We start from the raw sequence: 19,683 nt of genomic DNA on the forward strand, positions 1-19,683 counted from the left end.
CACAAAACATTAAGTGTCCTCTTTTAATTTTGCCGAAGACTAGACTGGACTTTATGAAATGATAGTGTTTCCAAACTTCTCAAGGGATAAAATAAGGTTAATACACCGAGGCCAGTGGGGAATTGCTGAAATGGGAAATCTAAGGTAACAGCACTGGCCTTTATAACAGACACAGAATGGTTTGGTTTTCAAAAGAACCTTAAATGTACATTCACTTGCTTTAGGCCAGCGGTCGCCAACCTTTTGGACCTTGCAGACCACCAATGGTCTGTGGACCACCCAGTTGGCAACCGCTGCTTTAGACAATAGCCATATTCCTAAAGAGCTTGTGCAAAATTATATGCGAAATCCCTTCCATTGTTGATCTCTGCCCACAAAATTTTTTTTTCTTTATGGTATAAGAATCAGTCTTAAAGCCAAACAGTCCAAGGCACATATATATTCTGCAGTTGTAAATATGCATTTAATTCTTCACAATTCCTGTAAGAAATGCTAGTCAGGAGGAAACCGGCAAGTGTAAAACACCATGCTGTTCGTTCCCATTCCATTGGTCATTTTAGCTCTGCTAGACTCAATGCAATAGCTGGAGCGCACAGGCTCTTGTTTTCCAGGACTGCATGTTTTTCATTCTGATATCTAAATATACTGACCTGTGCAAACGCTTGCCTTAGCTCAGGTAGCATGCTGCTGACAGCGCTGCCTTGGCCTGGATCCGTTATAAAGTGGCGTGCAGGTCCACCCCTCCCCAGCCCAGCCTCATTTAACAGCCCAGTCATCTACTCTTCAGAGGTCTGTGAAGACAGAACATGAGCGTAAGGTAGGGCTTTGTGGTCAGCATTTAACACCTGAGTATATCTTCTCACCTTTGTAGGCTAAGATCTTACCACAATTTTAGCATCCATACACATAGGGGCCAAGTGATTAGTGCTTTTTTTTTTTTTTTTTAGTTTGGCCCTTTGACTTCATCCAGATCAGGGGGTTGGCAAACTATGGCCTATGGGCCAATCCAGCCTGCTGCCTATTTTTGTATGGCCTGCAAGCAAAAATTTTTAAAAACCATTTAAAAACGTAAAAAACAAGACTATTTAAGTGACACATGAAATTCAGTGTCCATAAATAAAGCTTTACTATTGACATGCGGCCACACTTGTTCGTTTCCATATTTAAGACTGCTTTGTGCTACAACAGCAGAGTTGAGTAGCTTCAGCAGCTTGGGTGTTTACTCTGGGGCCCTCTATAGGAAAAGTAAGAGAAATTTACGTAGATGCGCCCACAATCGCACTGCTAGAGTTAATAGCTACACACCGTGAACTTCACTCAACTTGTTCCTCCCATTTGCCAAACCAGATGCCTTCTTTTCCACTGACCAGCCCTCTCTGTGCCACCTTTTCTCCTGACTCTCCCCTCACACCTCAAGACACCCCTGCCCCCCTTCAGCATTCACAGACCATCACGACATAGATGCTGCCAAGTTCTTTTAGTAATTCACCAGCTACAACAGCCTTCATGGGGCTGCCCTCCAAGAGTAGAGGAGGAGGGCTGCCTGGCACAGCGCCTCATATTCCAGGTTGGCCAGAAATAACATCTTCATTTTTGTTTCCACACAGCTCTTCTCTGTAAGCCTGTCGGCCAACAGAGTGGCTGCTGATTGTTGGAGGAGCCAGCCAATCATCTTGTCTAGTTTCAGATTCTTCAGGGCCAGAGTATGTTCACCCCAGAGGCTTAAATGAAGCACGTTAGCAGCTACTCGGGCAGATGGTCTCTGCAACAGGAAGGGAAGCTGAGGCTTAGAACATCTGTGACAAAGTGTTCGGCCCACAACCCTCTTCGGAAAGGAATCCTCATTTCAGGTTCTTCCCTCCCCTGGTCCCAACCAAATTCTTCTCCGCTCTTCTCTCTCCTACCACACCTTTCACTCTCCTGACATATTGGCTGCTTTCTACCCATGCTCCAGACTTTCCCATGTTTACAAATTTGCCTGGGGGCAGTGTGCTCCCAATGGGCCTCCCCATCCTGGAGGGCCCACAAACCGCCTCCTGCTAGGAACACTGTCTGGAATGAGTTGTATCTCATAGTAACTAGTAGCAGCAAGCATTACTGTGACCATGACAGCACACTGTGCAAGACGGGAGGTAAGTGGAAGAACAGAATTTGAGACCAGGTCTGCCTCAGCTCTTCTCACTAAGCATGCCACCTGAACAAGACCTGCCACTCCACTGTGTGGCCTCTCATGTTAGCCTTTAGATTCCTTATAGTAACTTCAAAATGTCCAGATCTGCTGTCATACATGTCTTCACACCTACTGTCTCATTAGATCTCAGCCGTTTCCATAAACTACATCTCCAACAGACATTTCTTAAAAATGCATCTTTCTGCCCTGAGTTGTTTGCCTCAGTGGATAGAGCGTCGGCCTGCGGACTGAAGGGTCCCAGGTTCGATTCCGGTCAAGGGCATGTACCTGGGTTGCAGCACATCCCCAGTGGGGGGTGTGCAGGAGGCAGCTGATCCATGTTTCTCTCTCATCTGATGTTTCTAACTTTCTAACACTCTCCCTTCCTCTCTGTAAAAAATCAAAATATATTTTTTAAAAAAATGCATCTTTCTCCCTCTGAGTAATGTAAGCAACTAAAGCCAAGAACAGTTGACTTGCTGGGATTCTAATTTGGTGGCTAGTTCCCCTATTCCAATTCATACTAAACTCTATTTTGCTCTCCTATACTTGTTTTTTAAATCTCTGTAAGGCAGAAGAGTTGTTGGTCACTCTACATCAGGCAGGGGTGAGGAACCTTTTTATATTTGTAACATCATTCTCAGGCTACACAAAATTAACTTAAAAATTAGCCTGCTATATTTATTTGGTCAAACATTTAATTAACTCACCCCTAATGCCTTGGCAGGGACAGTCCAAATGATTTTGCGAGCTGTATGCCCGAGGGGCACATGTTCCCAACTCCCGCTCTAGTGCTTGCCCAACACTGATATTTACTCCGAGGTTTCTACCTGCAAAATCCCTGCAAAACCTGGGGATGGCCTCACCTTGCTGGCCTTCCGCTGCAGCAGTGATCTCACCAGCTGTCTGGCATCCAGAGGCACCAACTCGGGCAGTGCAGGCAGCTGAGTCTCTTGGTAGCTTCGGCTTTCAAGGTAGACTCCACCCTCGCCGTAAAAAGGATTGGGGAGCCCGAAGATTTCATAGGCGAGTGCTCCCACGGCCCAGGCATCAGCCTTGCTGTAGTCAATCACCGCCCTGGGGCCAGGGCAGGCCGTGGACACCTGCTCGGAAAGCAATGGATGAGCAATCACGTTGCTGGCATTTCTAAGCTACTCATGCCCCTGCATGCCACCTGATTCATGGGCTAATCTGAACTCTCCTAAGGAACCTAGAATTTTGGTAAGTTGTAGCTCAGACCCAGAAGAATCTGCCCAGGCTGTCGACTTTGTGCTGACAAAACATGCATCTCCCAGGAACATTAGGGCGATCCAGACTAAAGCAAAGTGGCAGGAAAGGGACTGGTGCCAAATCATGGGTCATGAAAGCTGGAGGAGTTGAGAAAATGATGAGGCATGAAGTCTTGTTCTATCAGTGGAAACACCAGAGTCGCTGATGGTGCATGACATCTCAGCGGGACTCACCTCAGGAGCCATCAGGCAGCCGTTTCCGCCCCGATCCACATTCCAGCTGGTGAACGGCAACTGCAGGCCGATGCGTTCATCAGCCAGGCAGCAACCAAAATCCGAGATTACCAGCCAGGGGCAGCCGTCTGGGGAAGAGACAGGAGGTAAGCGACTGCTTCTCCATCTTTCCTCTGAGAGGCCCTCCTAGGAACCTACTAAAGCCACCATCAAGACGTAGAGGGGAGGGGCTAACAGGGACTCGGGGTTGGTACAGGAGAGCAGAGGCTCTCCAGAGAGCCAAATGGGAAGGCCAGCTACACGAATACAGAAATGCCTCTAGAAAATAAAGGCTCCCTGACAAAGCCCTCGAACAAAGAACTGGATAAAAGTTTGGATCAATCTAGGTTGGCCGGTGTTCTCAGTGGTTAGAGCCCATGCACCAAAGGGTGCCAGGTTTGATTTCTGGTCAAAGGCAACCAATTGATGTGTGTTTCTCACATCAATGTTTCTCTTTCCCTCCCCTCTCTCTCTAAAATAATCAGTGGAAAAAATATCAAGTGAGGATTAACAACAAAAAAGTTGGGATCAATCTAAATAATGAAGTCACTGGACCTGTCCCAGGGCTGAAGGACTGCTCATAATTTACTCAACAGCTGGTGCTTGGCTCAAATGACCTCTAAGGGCCCTTATTTGAACCTGAAAACCCAAATCCAAACCTAAGAATGAGGTGCATTAGGAATTCGTTATTTGTAAAAGGATTCACACAGACTTCCTTTAAGAAGCCAGTTCCTGCCCTAGCCAGTTTGGCTCAGTAGATAGAGTGTTGGCCTGCGGACTGAAAGGTCCCAGGTTCAATTCCGGCCAAGGGCACATGCCTGTGTTGTGGGCTCGATCCCCAGTAGGGGGCGTGCAGGAGGCAGCCGGTCAATGATACTCTCCCATCATTGATGTTTCTATCTCTCCCTCTTCCTTCCTCTCTGAAATCAATAAAGAAATATATTTTTTTAAAAGAAGAGAGAAGCCAGTTCATCTGGTAATTTAATTGCGTATTTACTTATTTTAAATCTAGATCAAACATGATCGGATGTATGAACTACTTTACAGTATCCCCAAACAATTAACCATCCACCTTCTACTTGAATGCTTCCAGTGATGGGGAGGGGGGACTCATTATTTCCAGAGGCAACTGGGCTTATATTTGGACAGCTTTCAGTTTGAAAATTCTTTCTTATATTGAGCTAAAGTCTACCTCTTTTACTTTAATCGAGAAAACTTCCACCACTAGGGTTGTTCTGTAAATGGGCAACAGAAAGGAACTAGGGAATGTTAATCACTCCACAAATCCCACGGAGAATGAAAGCTTCCACTTTGAAGGACAGATTGCGCATGTCTTGTGTACAGAGCTAAATATAGATACAGCTTATAATAGGACATAAAAACCAAAAAGGACTTATGTCCCCAGACCCCTGGAAAGCTGCAGTGTGGGCGGGCACCTACCTGCATCCAACTCCACAAGGATGTTGTCAGATTTTAGGTCTCTGTGTGCGACGCCCTGTTGAACCAGATGATCCACTCCTTCCAAGAGCTGCAAGATCATCACAGTGGCGAGGCGGGGGCTTGGGGTCTTCTCTCGAAGGTACTGGCGCAGGGTACAGGGGTAGCTGGTGGAGAAGGTGACGGAACCTCTATCATGCACTGACACTTGTTAGCATCTTATTTATTACTAGGATGATGGGCTTGCCTCTTTTTCCTGGAGATGTTTTATTTCTTTTTGCCCCAAGTATCCTTTGTTCCCACCCACTATCCTGAAATTAGCAAGAGCCAGGCCTCACATGTTGAAAGTAATAGTATAGATTTCATTTCCTTAAAATGTCCATGACTGCAGTGTTAAGGGGTACAGAGGGGGAGAAGAACTGTGTATGTTAAAAAACAAACAGCCCTAGCTGGTTTGGTTCAGTGGATAGAGCATCAGACTGTTGACTGAAGGGTCCCGGGTTCAATTCCAGTTAAGAGCACATGCCCGGGTTGCAGGCTCGATCCCCAGTAGGGAGCGTGCAGGAGGCAGCTAATCAACGCTTATCTCTCATCGTTGATGTTTCTCTCTCCCTCTCCATCTCTGAAATAAAAAATATATATATATATATCTATATATATATACACAAACACACAAACACACAAAACAAAAACAGGTAAGGCAGCCACAGAGAAGGGACAACAGTCAAATGCACTAAAAGCACTAGGTGAGCCAAAACCGGTTTGGCTCAGTGGATAGAGCATCGGCCTGCGGACTCAAGGGTCCCAGGTTCAATTCCGGTCAAGGGCATGTACCTTGGTTGCAAGCATATCCCCAGTAGGGGGTGTGCAGGAAGCAGCTGATTGATGTTTCTCTCTCATCGATGTTTCTAACTCTCTATCCCTCTCTCTTCCTCTCTGTAAAAAATCAATAAAATATATTTAAAAAATAAAAATAAAAAAATAAAAGCACTAGGTGAACCCAGCCGTGTGGCTTAGTGACCTATGAAGAACCAGAACGGTTTGGTTCTTGGACAAGGCACATGTCCAGGTTGCAGGCTCAATCCCCAGTGTGGGGCATGTGGGAGGCAGCCGACCAATGAATTTTATCTCATCGTTGATGTTTCTATCTCTGTCCTTCCCTCTCTAAAATCAATAAAAACATACATTTCTACTAATAGAGGAATATGCAAATTGTCTGTGATGCTGTCACAGTAACAGTAATGACCGAACAGCAGGCTGCGTGGGGCGACCAGGCTGGCAGGGGTGTTAGTGAGGGACGACCGAATGACTGAACAGCAGGCTGCATGGGGCGACCAGGCCAGTGGGGGCGGGGGGCAGTTAGGGGTGACCTGGCCGGCAGTTGGGGGTGATCAGGCTGGCAGGCAGAAGCGGTTAGGGGTGATCAGGCTGGCAGGGGGGGCAGTTAGGGGCGATCAGGCCGGCAGGCACGTGTGCAGTTAGGAGCCAGCAGTCCCGGATTGTGAGAGGGATGTCCGACTGCCCGTTTAGGCCCGATCCTACCAGAATCGGGCCTAAACGGGCAGTCGGACATCCCTCGAGGGGTTCCAGATTGGAGAGGGTGCAGGCTGGGCTGAGGGACACACACCCCCGTGCACGAATTTCATGCACTGGGCCTCTAGTCTATAATAATCTATAATAACAACAGCATAATATCCTAATTAGACCGGACGTCCTTCCGGATGAAGCTGGGGCTGCAAGGAAAGCCCGGGTCCTGGGTGCCTGCCAGCAGCCAGAAGGAAGTCTGGGTCCCGAGTGCCTGCTGGTAGCCGGAAGGAAGCCTGGGTCCTGGGTGCCAAAGGGAAGCTGGTGCCAGCAGCTGGGGGAAGGAAGGCCTACCCTTGCACGAATTTCATACATCGGGCCTCCAGTATTTTAAATAAAAGCACAAGGTGAAAAGTCTCTTCTAAATGAAGAGATTCTGTTTATGGAAACTTGCCCTTGGCATGGCCTTATCTCCCAAAGGATGAGGATCCTCTTCCCTGTGACCCTGGACTCCAGGTGCACAGAGGCAGGGAACAGCTCCCACTCACTCCAGGTCCTGCCGTACTCCTGCCACTTACTTCTTCATAACGAGGAAAAGTGTCCGCCCGTGGCCCACGCCTTCGGGGTAAAGACGTGGGGGCAGCACATCTGGGTAGTCGACCAGGGCCCCTGGCAGCAGTGGGACAGACGATGTGAAGGCGCGGAAGACCCGGATGATGTTAGGGTGAGGAGCCAGTTGCTTCGGACCTCCCTTAGATTTTCTGTTTCAGTCAAAAGGGACAAATGTATGAGGCCAGTAACAGGTAACAAGAGTTGGAAAGATAATCTAAGGCCACAGTAAATACTGCCATTCATTTATTCACCGTTTATATCGAACATTTACTACAGATCTGCTATGTTCCAGATGCAGAGCCTGGTGTTAGAGAAAAAAAACCATTAAGATGACGCATCACATTTGATGAGCCCAGAGAAAAGCCAGTCCTTCTTTCCATCCATCCTTCGTCCATCCACCATCCCATGTGGCAGATACAGTTGTTAAAAGCACCTGGAATCAGACTAGGCGCCTGAGTTTGGACTCCAAGTCTGCCACTGTACATCCTTGGCCAAGTAAACTTGTCTGGGCTCAGTCTCAAGTGCAGGGAAAAAGGTAGTAACATACCTCATAAGGTTAATAATACTTGTAAAGAAAGGACTAGAATCTCTGTGATTCCAAGTTCTCGCAATAACACTTGGTGTGGAGTATGAGCTCAATAAACCTTTGTTGAATGAACGAATGGATTCAGACAGTTGGGAGTAGAGCTGTCACCTACCTGCCCTCCCCACCCTCTTTCTCCAGGAGCCCCACACTCACAGCCTCAACCAAAGACGACTGGACTAAGGGTAATAAGCCTGGACACATCTGAGATCCAAATGGCTGACAGGAAAAGGGAAGGGACTAGGTGGAATCTCTCTTTGAGGGTACGAATGCAGTGGAGCTGGTGAAAGGATGATGAGATGTGCTTGGGCCACTGGAAGCCAAGGAGGTGTGCAAGCCAAAGGCAGGCAGGGACAGAAGAGCCATGGGGTAAGAACTGAGGACACTGGGTGGCAGAGGAGAATGGAATAGAAGCCCAAAGACATCAAGATAATTCTCAGGGAGCATGACGCCTGCCCTGTCCTCAGAGCTGCCTCAGTTCCCGAGCTCTGTAGGTCCAGCCCATGTGTGGCTTCTGCTCTTTCTATTCACTGGGCCCCTGCTCTGTGCAATCAAGAGTCAAGGCATTGTTCCCTTGGGCCACTGGGGCTAGTGGCAGAATCAGGATCACAGCTGAAGGCTGTCAGTGCCACATGGGAAGGCTCTGCCAGCTGTCACGGGAGTCCAGAGAAGAGTGTGGCTGTGCTGGGGAGACATGTGCGTGTGGGTGTTGGAGCAGGACAAGAGGCTGTGGGGAGGGCAGCCCAGTATGGCTAACTTCATGCAGAGACAGAACAGTCATGGAGGAGCTTGGTGCCTTGGGGAGGGCAGTAGGAATTCGGTATGGTGGAGCGTAGCCTGTAAATGGGACAAGATCCGAAATCAGGGGGGTCCTAGCCGGTTTGGCTCAGTGGCTAGAGCGTTGGCCTGTGGACTCAAGGGTCCTAGGTTCGATTCTGGTCAAGGGCACATGCCCAGGTTGTGGGCATGCAGGAGGCAGCCAATCAATGATTCTCCCTTTCTCTCTAAAATCAATAAAAGTATATTAAAACAAAACAAAGAAATCGGGGGGAGTGGGGTGGGAGAGGGCAATGGGGGAGAGGGGGAAGGAACATATGTAATACTTTCAACAATAAAGATTTATTTAAAAAAAAAAGAGAGAGAAAGAAATCAGGTGGGAGAAGTAAGAGGAGCAGATGCAAAGGGCCAAATCTGAGATCTCTAGATGAGCAAAGGCTCAGCAGAATACACCCAGGGGCTCTCAGGGAAGAGTTTCTCCTGAGACCGCGTTAGATGTCACCTGTACTTCAGTAACAGACCTTTGGCCATATTCACCTAACCATTCAACAGACACTCGCTGAGCTGAGGGGGAACGCAGGAAACAAAACTTGAAAGTCCTGGCCTCAGAGAGCATCTAGCACAGCTGAAGAGACTGGGAATAAATAGACACACTCCTCTATGATTTACAGTCTGATGGTGGTAATTGTGATGAAAAGAAACTAAGGCACGGTAAAGGAATGGAGAGTGGCAGGGACTGTTTCAGACGAGAAGTCTGGGCAGGACTCTGCGGCAGGGACATCTTAGTGCTCACAGCACCCTGTCAGCAGGCTGAAGCTGACACCACAATATTAGCCCCCGAATGCAGCTGACAGTGTGGTCCACTTTCCCCACACAGGAATCAGGAGAAGAGGACAGTGCTGAGCCCACAGAGCTGCCAGACCCTCAGTTATACTGGTGCCTTCCAAGCAATGCAAGAGGTTTTCCATGTACATTCCCTTAAGTCCCTATTTCTACCTTCCTGCTTCTGACAGAACTAGATTGATAAATCAATCCTCTAGTAAATCACCCGACGTGCAGCAGGCCCACCTCCTCCTGGTGGTCTGCAAATATTACAGTGAGCACAATTCCTGTTGTCATAGCTCAAACCTATGGACTTACGGGTCTTACGAGCCACCGTCCGCAAGGCAGCTGTCCACTGCTCCTCCGAGGGCAATGCTCTTTTCCTACTGCTTTGCCGAGCTAATGACTAGTCATCCTTCAAAAGGCACCACGAACTGCCCCTTCAAGAGGCCTTTCTGAATGGCCCCACCCTTGCCACGCACACACCACCTCTGAGTTCCCTCAGCACCTGAGCGTACACCATTCTAGAACTTACCACGCCTGACTGCTCCTGAGACATCTGGCTCCTGGGCCTCATGGAGAACTCTTGGGGAACAGGCCACTTTTTTTTTTTAATCTGTCAGCACCATTAGGTGCCCTGCAGCTGTTAGAGGAATGAATGCTACCTCTGCTGGGGGCAGAGTTCAGTTGGTACAGATAGGTGGTGCTCCACTGGGCATTACTTAGGAAGAATCAGAAATCAGATCCATTTCCTACTTTCTGAAATGGGCGTTTTGGGATGGCCCTCTCTCCTCACTCCAGTGTGCATGGGCAGGTAATCTACAATCTTTCCCAAGTTAATGACCCACCAATCGAAAATCCATCATTAACTACACCATTCAGTAAGCATTTGCTATCATCTGCATGTCGTGTCAGACACTGTGCTGAGTGCTGAGGACAGATGATGGTTTTGCTCTCAAAGAACTCACAGCCAGTCTGGTGGGCAGATGGGTGCTTACCTGTAAGTGATGTCTCCATACTCCCCGGCCAAGGCCATTCGACTAGCTGGGACTAGCTCCTGGCTCATTGTTCTAAAAATGGCTTCGCTGGAGGAGCCCGCCTGAAACAAATCCACAATGAATCCAGGGTTATACAGACCCAAGCAGAATGGCAAGTCCAACCCCCTCCTTGCAATCCAGATCAGAACAGCTACTGCTTAGGATTGATTTTGACCTTCAAGATAAGCCCAGCTGGCGTGGCTCAGTGGTTGAGCATTGACCTATGAACCAGGAGGTCACGGTTTGATTCCTGGTCAGGGCATATGCCCAGGTTGAGGGCTTGATCCCCAGTGGGGACCTGTGGAAGGCAGCCAGTCAATGATTCTCTCTGATCATTGATGTTTTTATCTCGCTCTCCCTCTCCCTTCTTCTTTGAAATCAATAAAAATATGTTTTTTATCGAGCTTTCTTTCCAATGATAAAGCTTCATTTTTGAAGTGTTGAAGCTGTTGCTCCCATTAAACTGTGGCAGGAAAGGAGACTAAGGTAATTACAAACGTAGTTCTATGTTTTATAAGCACTTTGTTTGGTCTCTGCAAGGAAATACCAGTCATTTCCCATGAAATACAGATGTTTCTACCAACATAATATGTTTTGACTGAAGGAGCATTATGCTTTGGGCAGTATTACAAAATAGCTGGCAAGTGCTTTCTGTATTTAAATATTGTAAAAAGAAAATAAGTTATAATTGTTAAAAAGCAGAACTTTTGTTGCATTTTTTAAAATGTTGAAGTCAATTTGTATGTTTGTTTGGTCAATGTTTCCGCAGTATTTATTAAAACATACTTTTTATTCTCCTTCAAATAAAAAAGTAACCATGTCTTTGTCAAAAAAAATAAAAGTATGTGTTATTTTTTTGGGGAAAAAAAGATAAGACAACCTCTTAAAGTGGCAAGCCAAGGTTAGTCCCTCCTGAGAGATAGGGCAGAGGTGTCATCCATGCCAACTCAGAGGATGCTTCCCACACCTCAAGTCTTGGCAGTTCAGATGCCAGAGCAGGAAGAGATATCAGGATGGTCAGGGCATGGGACCCTTCTTCCTGCCACAGATGCCTCTGGTAACAACCAGACCTAGCCTCTAGGCTCCCTTCAGCAGACAGGTCAGAGCCTCATCAGCCCACTCTAGGTAAAGTTGTGCTGAGTCACAGAACAGCTTTCCCATCTCCCAGTAAGAAACAACCAACCAATAATACCAAAGAGGAAGAAAATCACCTTATTCTCCTCTCTCACTATGAACAGCTCTCAGTACCCATGAAACTTGAGCATCAAGAATATCCTGTAAGAATCAAGTCTTTTAAGTTTTCTGAATGCAAAAGCTCTCACGCCCCAACCAGTGAAGTTTTGACGCAAAGGGTTCAGATGCTTGTTAGCTATTAACTCAGCTTGGAAGGGCAACAGTCTAATAACCTTCCTTCCCCAAATCAAAACAAGCAACTGCACTTCAGGGTCCAGCATGAGCTCATGGCTGTTTTCCACCTTAGACTTGGATGTATGCTCTGGGCAGGAGAAAGAACATCAGGTCTTGATGCATTTTCTAAGCCCGCCTATGTAATGGTAAGGTAAAGAAATTACTCTCAATAGACAGAAATCTGTTTTTGTGGGGGGAATACCGGTTAATAATGCAGATTTTTTCCCAATAGATGGAGTTATACATGTTGATATATATGCGATTTGATATGTATGCTATTTTGTTGTATTGACAGCAGCTTCAAAACTTCATATGTCAAATTTGTTGAAGGTGTTAACATCATAGATATTTTTATGCTTAATAATGTCGAATTTCGTGCCAAAAAGAGCATTTGCGGGAAGTTTTAATTCATTACTTTATTTTTTATTTTTTATTTTTAAATATATTTTATTGATTTTTTTACAGAGAGGAAGGGAGAGGGATAGAGAGTTAGAAACATCAATGAGAGTGAAACATCGATCAGCCGCCTCCTGCACACCTCCCACTTGGGATGTGCCCGCAACCAAGATACATGCCCTTGACCGGAATCGAACCTGGGACCCTTCAGTCCGCAGGCCGACGCTCCATCCACTGAGCCAAACCGGCTTCGGCTCATTACTTTATTTTGAAGAAAATTGCTGCTGAAAGTTATCGTATACTCTGGGAAGCTTACGGTGAACATGCTCCATCTCAAGATACTTGAGAACGCTGGTTTAAATGCTTTAAAAGTGATGATTTCAATGTGAAAGACAAAGAACATCCAGGTCAACCGAAAAAGTTTGAAGACCAACAATTACAAGCATTATTAGATGAAGATGCGTGTCAAACTCAAAAACAACTTGCAGAAAGATTAAACGTTGCTCAGCAAACAATTTCCGATTGTTTACAAGCAATGGAAAAGATTTTAAAGAAAGGAAAATGGGTGCCACATCAACTGAACGAAAGACAAATGGAAAAACGAAAAATCATCAGTAAAATGTTGCTTCAACGGCATGAAAGAAAGTCTTTTTTGCATAGAATTGTGACTGGTGATGAAAAGTGGATTTATTTTGAGAATCCCAAATGCACAAAATCATGGGTTCATCCAGGTCAACCATCAACATCGACTGCAAGGCCAAATCGCTTTGGAAAGAAGACAATGCTCTGCGTTTGGTGGGATCAGGAAGGTGTGGTGTATTATGAGCTTCTAAAACTAGGTGAAACCGTTAATACTGATCGATACTGACAACAAATAATCAAATTGAACCACACTTTGATCGTAAAACGACCAGAATGGGCCAGAAGACATGGCAAAGTAATTTTGCTTCATGATAACGCACTATCACACATTTCAAAACCGGTTAAAGACACGTTATAAGATCTTTCCTGGGAAGTATTAACCCACCCGCCGTATTCACCAGACCTTGCTCCTTCAGATTACCACTTGTTCCGATCGATGGCACACTCACTTTCTGAGCAGCACTTTAAAACATATGAAGAAGTGGAAAATTGGGTCTCTGAATGGTTTGCCTCAAAACAAGAAACGTTCTATTGGGACGGTATCCACAAATTACCTGAAAGATGGGGGAAATGTGTAGCTAGCCATGGACATTACTTTGAATAAAGCACTTTTGATGTTTCTCTTGAAATTATCGTGTTTTCTTTGATTACAAAATCCGCATTATTAACCTTTACACCTGGTATACTCAATATCCCAACACCTGGAGTCCTCCCAGAATTGACAGCAGGGAGGTGATAAGCAAGCCTCTGATCTGGAGGTAAGGTGGAGGGTGAGGCTAGAGATAAGGAGTGTGGCTCTTCTTTTCCAGTGAGGCGGGTCATGGGAAGGAGAAAAGATGGTGGTAACTGTAGTCCTGAAATGAACTAACTGATCAGCCAGGACTGCCAGCTGAGAAACCAATGGTTTAGGCACTTGTTACTCAAACTTTGTTTTACAACTAAGCTTTGGGAGCTTATTGACAGGCAGAATCTCAGGCCCACCCCAGACAGATCAGAATCTGTCAATCCCCAGGTGATTCGTGGACATACTACGTTTTGAGACACAGGGCTTCATACTCCTGACTACATAAGCACCTGGACTGTGGAGAATCTGTCTTTTCCTATCTACTTCCTGGGAAAAGCATCATCAGGTCCCCGAGATTGGCACTCTGAAGATGGAGGCCCATTCTTACCCTGATGTTCCACATCATCTTGATGGCTAAGGGGAAAGCAGGGGGCTGCGGAGCTCGTGCCTCTTCTCCTGGTGGGATGACATCTGGGGCTCTCCCTGGAAGAAGCCGGAAGCTCTTTGCCACCTCCAGGTTCCGGGGCAACACAGGCATGGTGGCTTCATACACAGCAGCACTGCAGCCCTTGCCGATGGACTGCCCTATCAGATACTCCTCCAGCTGGAAGCCCTGCCAGCGTCTAGTGTCCAGTGGGTCAGGGAGCAGCTTGCTTTTCTGTGTGAAAATGGTCTGTGAGGAAACACACACACTGTGAGAGGCAGACTAGGAAGGCTAAGTAATGGGAAATGGGGGAGGGAAGGATAGCGGGGCAAGGTCTTCAGGTACAAGATTGGGAGCTGGTAAAAACACAACCAAAGTAGGTTTCACTGCTCAGCCGGGGCTCAGGCCATCCTGCCTTCCTCATTACTCAGAATAATTTTTCTCACAGTCGCTTCACTGCATCAGAGACAACTCAACACTGAACATCGTTAGTTAAGAGGTCAGGACTTCCAATTTCTGCAGTTGACACCCGCCACTCCTTTGCTGCCCGTCAAGCCCCAGCACAATGTTGGAGGTTTCTGATTATGGAGACAGCTCTCTCTGCAAAGACCTTGGCAGGCGGCTAGTGGATGGCTGCCAGGAGCTGTAGATGGGCAGGAGTATGTGGTCAACAGCACCCTCCACCTGTGAATGACCTCAGGTCACTTTTGCAGACAGGGGGTAAAATCAGGAGGGTCCCTGGAGCTGAGTCATTAAATCCTATCTCTACCTCTTAGGAATCTGGTGGATTCACTCTGTTTTCAGAAAGAAAACAAGAGTATAATTCTGATGGAAATAGATGGAAATGCAGGTGTTGGTGGGGATGCAATCCCCCAAATCAGAGTCCTTATGTACTTCAGGCAGGTAACATCATTTGAAGTCACCCAAGCTTCACCTCAAATCCTATCTGATCTGCTGATCCCTTCCATTCCGTGGTTAGTTACCCACCTCTAGACTTTCCTACTCTCACATCATCCCTTCACCTGCTTCTGAGCCAGATCAAACTACAATGCTTTCAATGTCACTCTCTTTTCTGTTCAAAAACCTAGCCAGTAGGTTACTCAGGACCTTGTCCTGGTATTTTGTGTATTTGAAAACTATTTCACCAGCTGGTCTGTGCACCACCCATATTTACCTTTCATACACCACTCTCTGAACCTTTGCTCACACTATTCCCCTCCCCTTCTATTTCTATTGTATTATTTGCCTGGCTCTTCTCTACTCTTCCATCAAGTCCCAACTCAATCACTTCCTCCCAGTATAACTAGCCCTGACAAACCAGCCCACAGCAACCTTTCCTTCTGGAGGAGTCCTAAAGCACTTAGTGTCTGTAAACGAATACACCTTGCACCGTAATAAAAGAAAGTCTATCTGGTCTTGTCAACTCAATTCTACACTCCATGGAGCAGAAGCAATATTTTGTGGCATAATCCTTTATCAAGTATCTGTTCAAGTTCCTGCTTTCAATTCTTTTTTGTGTACACTAAGAAGAATTGCTGGATCATATGATAATTCTATTTTTATTTTTTGGGGAAGCTGCCATGTTGCTATCCACAGCAGCTACTCATGTACAGGTTTTTGTATAAACATAAGTTTTCATTTCTCTGGGTAAATGCCCAAGACTGCAATGGCTAGGTCATACGGTAATGCATGATTTTGTTTTCTTTTTAAAGAAACTGCTGTTTTCCAGAGTGTTTTACCATTTTATATTCTCGCCAGCAGCCCAGCTTCTCTGCATCCTCACCAGCATTTGGTATTATTACTATTTTTTATTTTAGCTGTTCCAATAAGTATGCAGTGATGTCACATTGTGTTTCCAACCTGCATTTCCCTAATGGCTAGTGATCTTGAACATCTTTCCATACGCATGTTTAACATCTGTACTTCCTCTGGGTCAAATACACTCGCATGTCTTTTGCCTATTTTGTAACTGAATTCCCCTCCATATGCCTCCATCTAAATGGAGCAGCCACTCTTCTACTGTGACACCATACGGAACTTTAGTATTAGAGATGCCAGATCTGGTGATTTTTCCCCCCAAAGAAATCAAACACCTGAATTTAAAAACTGTAACTAATTAAAAAATTTAAGTGAAGTGTGAGAAAAGGACGTGTAGAGGGTAAGCTTAGGAGGACAGAGCTCCTCCGTTACAAAAAGCCTCCATAATTTTAAGCAGGATTATCAAGTTTCCCACCCGTGGCTTCTGCCAGTTGAGCAACAGCAAAACACAAGGACAGTAAGTAGCAGTGGACTAGGTCAGATGTCACCTGTCATCCCAAACTAGCCAGAGCTCAAACATGACACACTCCAGTGCTGAGTAATAAGAACTGGGCCTGGTACCAGGAAACAGGGGAGAGACTGCTTGGTCCTGAACCAGCTGTGTCCTCGGGCAAGTCACTCCATCTCCCAGCCCCGCAGCCCTCCACGGTCAACTGCAGAGGCAGTACTAACTCAGTCTGCGGCTCCAAGCCCAGGCAGAAGACGGACTCCCTGGAAGAGGGAATTCTGCCAGCAGATGACCTTCACTCTTGAACTGCAACGATGGCTGTTTCCTGGGTCTGCCCACCTACCCTTAAGGTTTCGGATTTGCCAGCCTCCAGAATTGCAGAGCCAATTCCTTAAAATAAATCTCTTTTTCTATAAACATATCCTACTGGTTCTATTTCTCTGGAGAACCCTGACTTATGCGGATTTTAGTAGGGTAGAAACAGAGGTCTCTGAACTGTTTTTAAGCAATTTTTAAAAGCCTAAGAGCCCGCTGGCTGGTGTGGTTCAGTGCTGGAGCCACCATCTGCCAACCAGGAGGTCACGGTTCAATTCCCGGTCAGGGCACATGCTCAGGATGCAGGCTCCATCCTCAGCGCGGGGCGTGCAGGAGGCAGCCGATCAATGATTCTCTCTCATCATTGATGTTTCTCTCTCTCTCTTTCTCCCTTCCTCTCTCAAATCAATAAAAATATATTCCAAAAATAAAAAAGCCTAAAACCCCCTACATATCCACTCACTCTAGATAACTCCACACAGGTTAACTAAAACCGTTTGGTGTGATGTCTTCCTTTCTGTTAATTTTAATTTGGCTTCAGCTGCGTCACTAACTGTCTGGCTAAACTGTGGAGGCAGCCTGGCTCAGTGCTTAAGGGCACCACTCTTTACTGTTTTGAGTTCAAGCAAGGTATTTTGCCTCTCTGAAAACGCTTCCTTATCCATAAATTGTGGACGACAACTACCTCAGGGATAGAATGTTATGACTTGTCATTACATTTTTAAAAACTGACACAAAGCTATGAGCAATGGTGCAACAGTACGTATAATTAGCAGCTTATCTCCCAAAGCATGTTTGAGGAAGGAAACACAGTAAAACGAAAGTGAGATGCTGTCCCTCCACCAGCAGACCAGCAACACTCAAAATGAGCCTTATTTGGTGATTTTCAAGGAATGTCCCAGTCTGAGGAGGGAGGATAGATCGACTTAATTCAGGGCTCCGGTCACTAAATGCCCCCAGGCCCCGCCCCTCCTGGCCCCGCCCCCACCAGCTGAAATCCGCTCCAGCCTAACTGCGGGCCCCGCCCCGCCCCGCCCCCTGCGGGCGCTCACCTGGATCTCCTGACAAGCCGAGGCCGCCCGCCGGCCCTCCGCCTGCTTCTCCTCAACCAGGCCCAGCCCCAGCCCGAAGGCCAGAAAGACGGCCCGGCCGCAAGGGCCCGCGCCGCCCCGGGCCCGCACGACGAACTGCCGCTGGAGCCGCGCCGCCAGCCCCGCCACCGACTGGCGGAAGAAGCGGTAGCGGTCGGGCAGCCCGAGCCCGAGCCTGCGCGGCTCCGCGCCGGGTCCCGCGGCCTGGCCCGGGCGCTCTCCGCGACCCCGGGCCGCCGCGGGACCCGGCCACTCCGGCCGTCCCCAGCCGTAGGTCGGGCCAGGTTTGGCCGTGAAGCGAAGCAGCAGCGCTCGACCCAGCTGCAGGCCCCGGCCCAGCGCCTGTCGCACCGCCATGGTAGCGAAGCAGGCGTCCGGCACGCGAGTCACAACAACAACAACAAACTCCGGGGGGCGGCGCCTCTGCGCAGGCGCGTGCGCGTGCAGGTGGCGTCGATGGGCGGGGTCACGGGTCCGGCAGTTCCAGCGCTGAACGCGCGAGGGCGCTGTGCGCGAACCTGGCGCTGGATAGTTTCTTGCCCTTTTGCACTTTAGACCCTGTGTAGTGGTGTTGCATGTCAGGCAGGTCCTGAAAGAACATTGCTGGCCCAGGGAATCTGGAGTATCACCCACTAGACTCTTTACTACTGTTAATTTATTTAATCTTCCCACCGAGGAGATAGGAATATCATTTTTATAGATAAGGAAACAGGCATTTAAAGGGCAGTGACAACAATCACAGTGTCAGAGCTGAGGTTAAAGTTCATGTTGCCTTGCCTACTGAGTCCTTCCCCTCCCCAATGCCCTTAGACACCCCTCTACAAGCCAGAAACCCTTGCTAGTTTCTTAGGACCCCAAGAGAAATATTACCCAAAGGCCATGTTTTTTCAGATGAGTGAGCTGAGTCCCCAAGATGTGGGGGGACTTACCCGAGTGATACAGCTTGTTAGTGGCACATCCTTGTTACCCAAACCAGCTGTTAGGAATGGCTGATAAAGGGATTCATTTTCTTTTTTCTTGTTTGTTTGTTTTTTAATGGGAATGTTCAAGCATACACAAAAATATAATAGTATAGTGAACTCCATGTACCCATTAACCAGCTTCAACAATTATCAATAAACTAGAGGCCCGGTGAACAAAATTCATGCACGGAGGGGGGGTCCCCTCAGCTCAGCCTGCACCCTCTCCAATCCGGGACCCCTTGGGGGATGTTCAACTGCCGGTTTGGGCCCTCTCACAATTCTGGACTGCTGGCTCCTAATCGCTCACCTGCCTGCCTGCCTGGTCGTCCCTAACTGTCCCCCTGCCTCCCCCCGGCGGCCTGGTTGCCCCTCATGGCCCCCAGCTGGCCTAGTCGCTCCACACAGCCTGCTTGTTTAGTCATTTGGTCGTCCCTCACTAACCCCCCTGCCGGATTGGTTGTAGGCAGCCATCTTGTGAGGGCATGAGGGTTAATTTGCATATCACCTCTTTATTATATAGGATGGTCATTATTTATTCACCTATAAAAAAAACCCCACACAGGCCCAAAATGGCAACACTCCTGCTAAAAACCCATGATACCAAACCCAGATTTAATACCCAATCTAACTGCAGTTTCAACCTCTCCCAGAGACATAACCAACATGGAATTTTCTGGTCAAGCTCAGTAATCTGTTACTTAGGCCCTCTCCATCTCCCATAGATAAAGGTGCTGTGAGCAAGGGGGCGTCTCTGAAAGGAGTCACTCACACACGTTTGTGTCTTTCCACAATGCCAGTTTTATTAGGGGAGACCCCACTAAGACAACAGTCTCACGCAGGTTACACACAGAAAAGGGGGAGCTTACATGACAGGAACCAGCAGACTGAGCATCTGGTGGGAAGTCCTGCGTTCTAGGTGGAGAGGCGGCGTC

The 19,683-nt window shown here is 47.4% G+C and overlaps 1 protein-coding gene across 1 annotated transcript; it reads right to left on the minus strand.

Annotated features, from left to right (window-relative positions):
• Positions 1-439: 439 nt before the first annotated feature.
• On the minus strand, positions 440-18,206 carry PINK1 (PTEN induced kinase 1). The gene is made up of 8 exons (XM_079776533.1): positions 17,751-18,206; positions 14,082-14,366; positions 10,426-10,526; positions 7,212-7,394; positions 5,113-5,276; positions 3,634-3,761; positions 3,037-3,273; positions 440-1,762 (listed from the first exon to the last, which is right to left on the minus strand). Exons 1-8 carry the CDS (start codon positions 18,144-18,146, stop codon positions 1,505-1,507), a joined length of 1,752 nt encoding a protein of 583 aa, XP_079632659.1. The 5' UTR covers positions 18,147-18,206; the 3' UTR covers positions 440-1,504.
• Between the last annotated feature and the right edge of the window lie 1,477 nt (positions 18,207-19,683).

This window comes from Cnephaeus nilssonii (genome assembly GCF_951640355.1).
Source record: "Cnephaeus nilssonii genome assembly, chromosome: 7".
NCBI classification, from domain to species: Eukaryota; Metazoa; Chordata; class Mammalia; order Chiroptera; family Vespertilionidae; genus Cnephaeus; species Cnephaeus nilssonii.

What these genes read in the sequence shown, in the direction of transcription:
- PINK1 (XM_079776533.1), bottom strand. Translation starts at nt 18,146, where the DNA reads ATGGCGGTGCGACAGGCGCTGGGCCGGGGCCTGCAGCTGGGTCGAGCG. An exon ending in CCTTGTGGAGTTGGATGCAG is followed by an intron (nt 3,762 to 5,112) that starts GTAGGTGCCCGC and finishes TCTCTTCCCCAG; the next exon opens with ACGGCTGCCCCTGGCTGGTA. An exon ending in GCTGCCTGATGGCTCCTGAG is followed by an intron (nt 3,274 to 3,633) that starts GTGAGTCCCGCT and finishes CTTTCCGAGCAG; the next exon opens with GTGTCCACGGCCTGCCCTGG.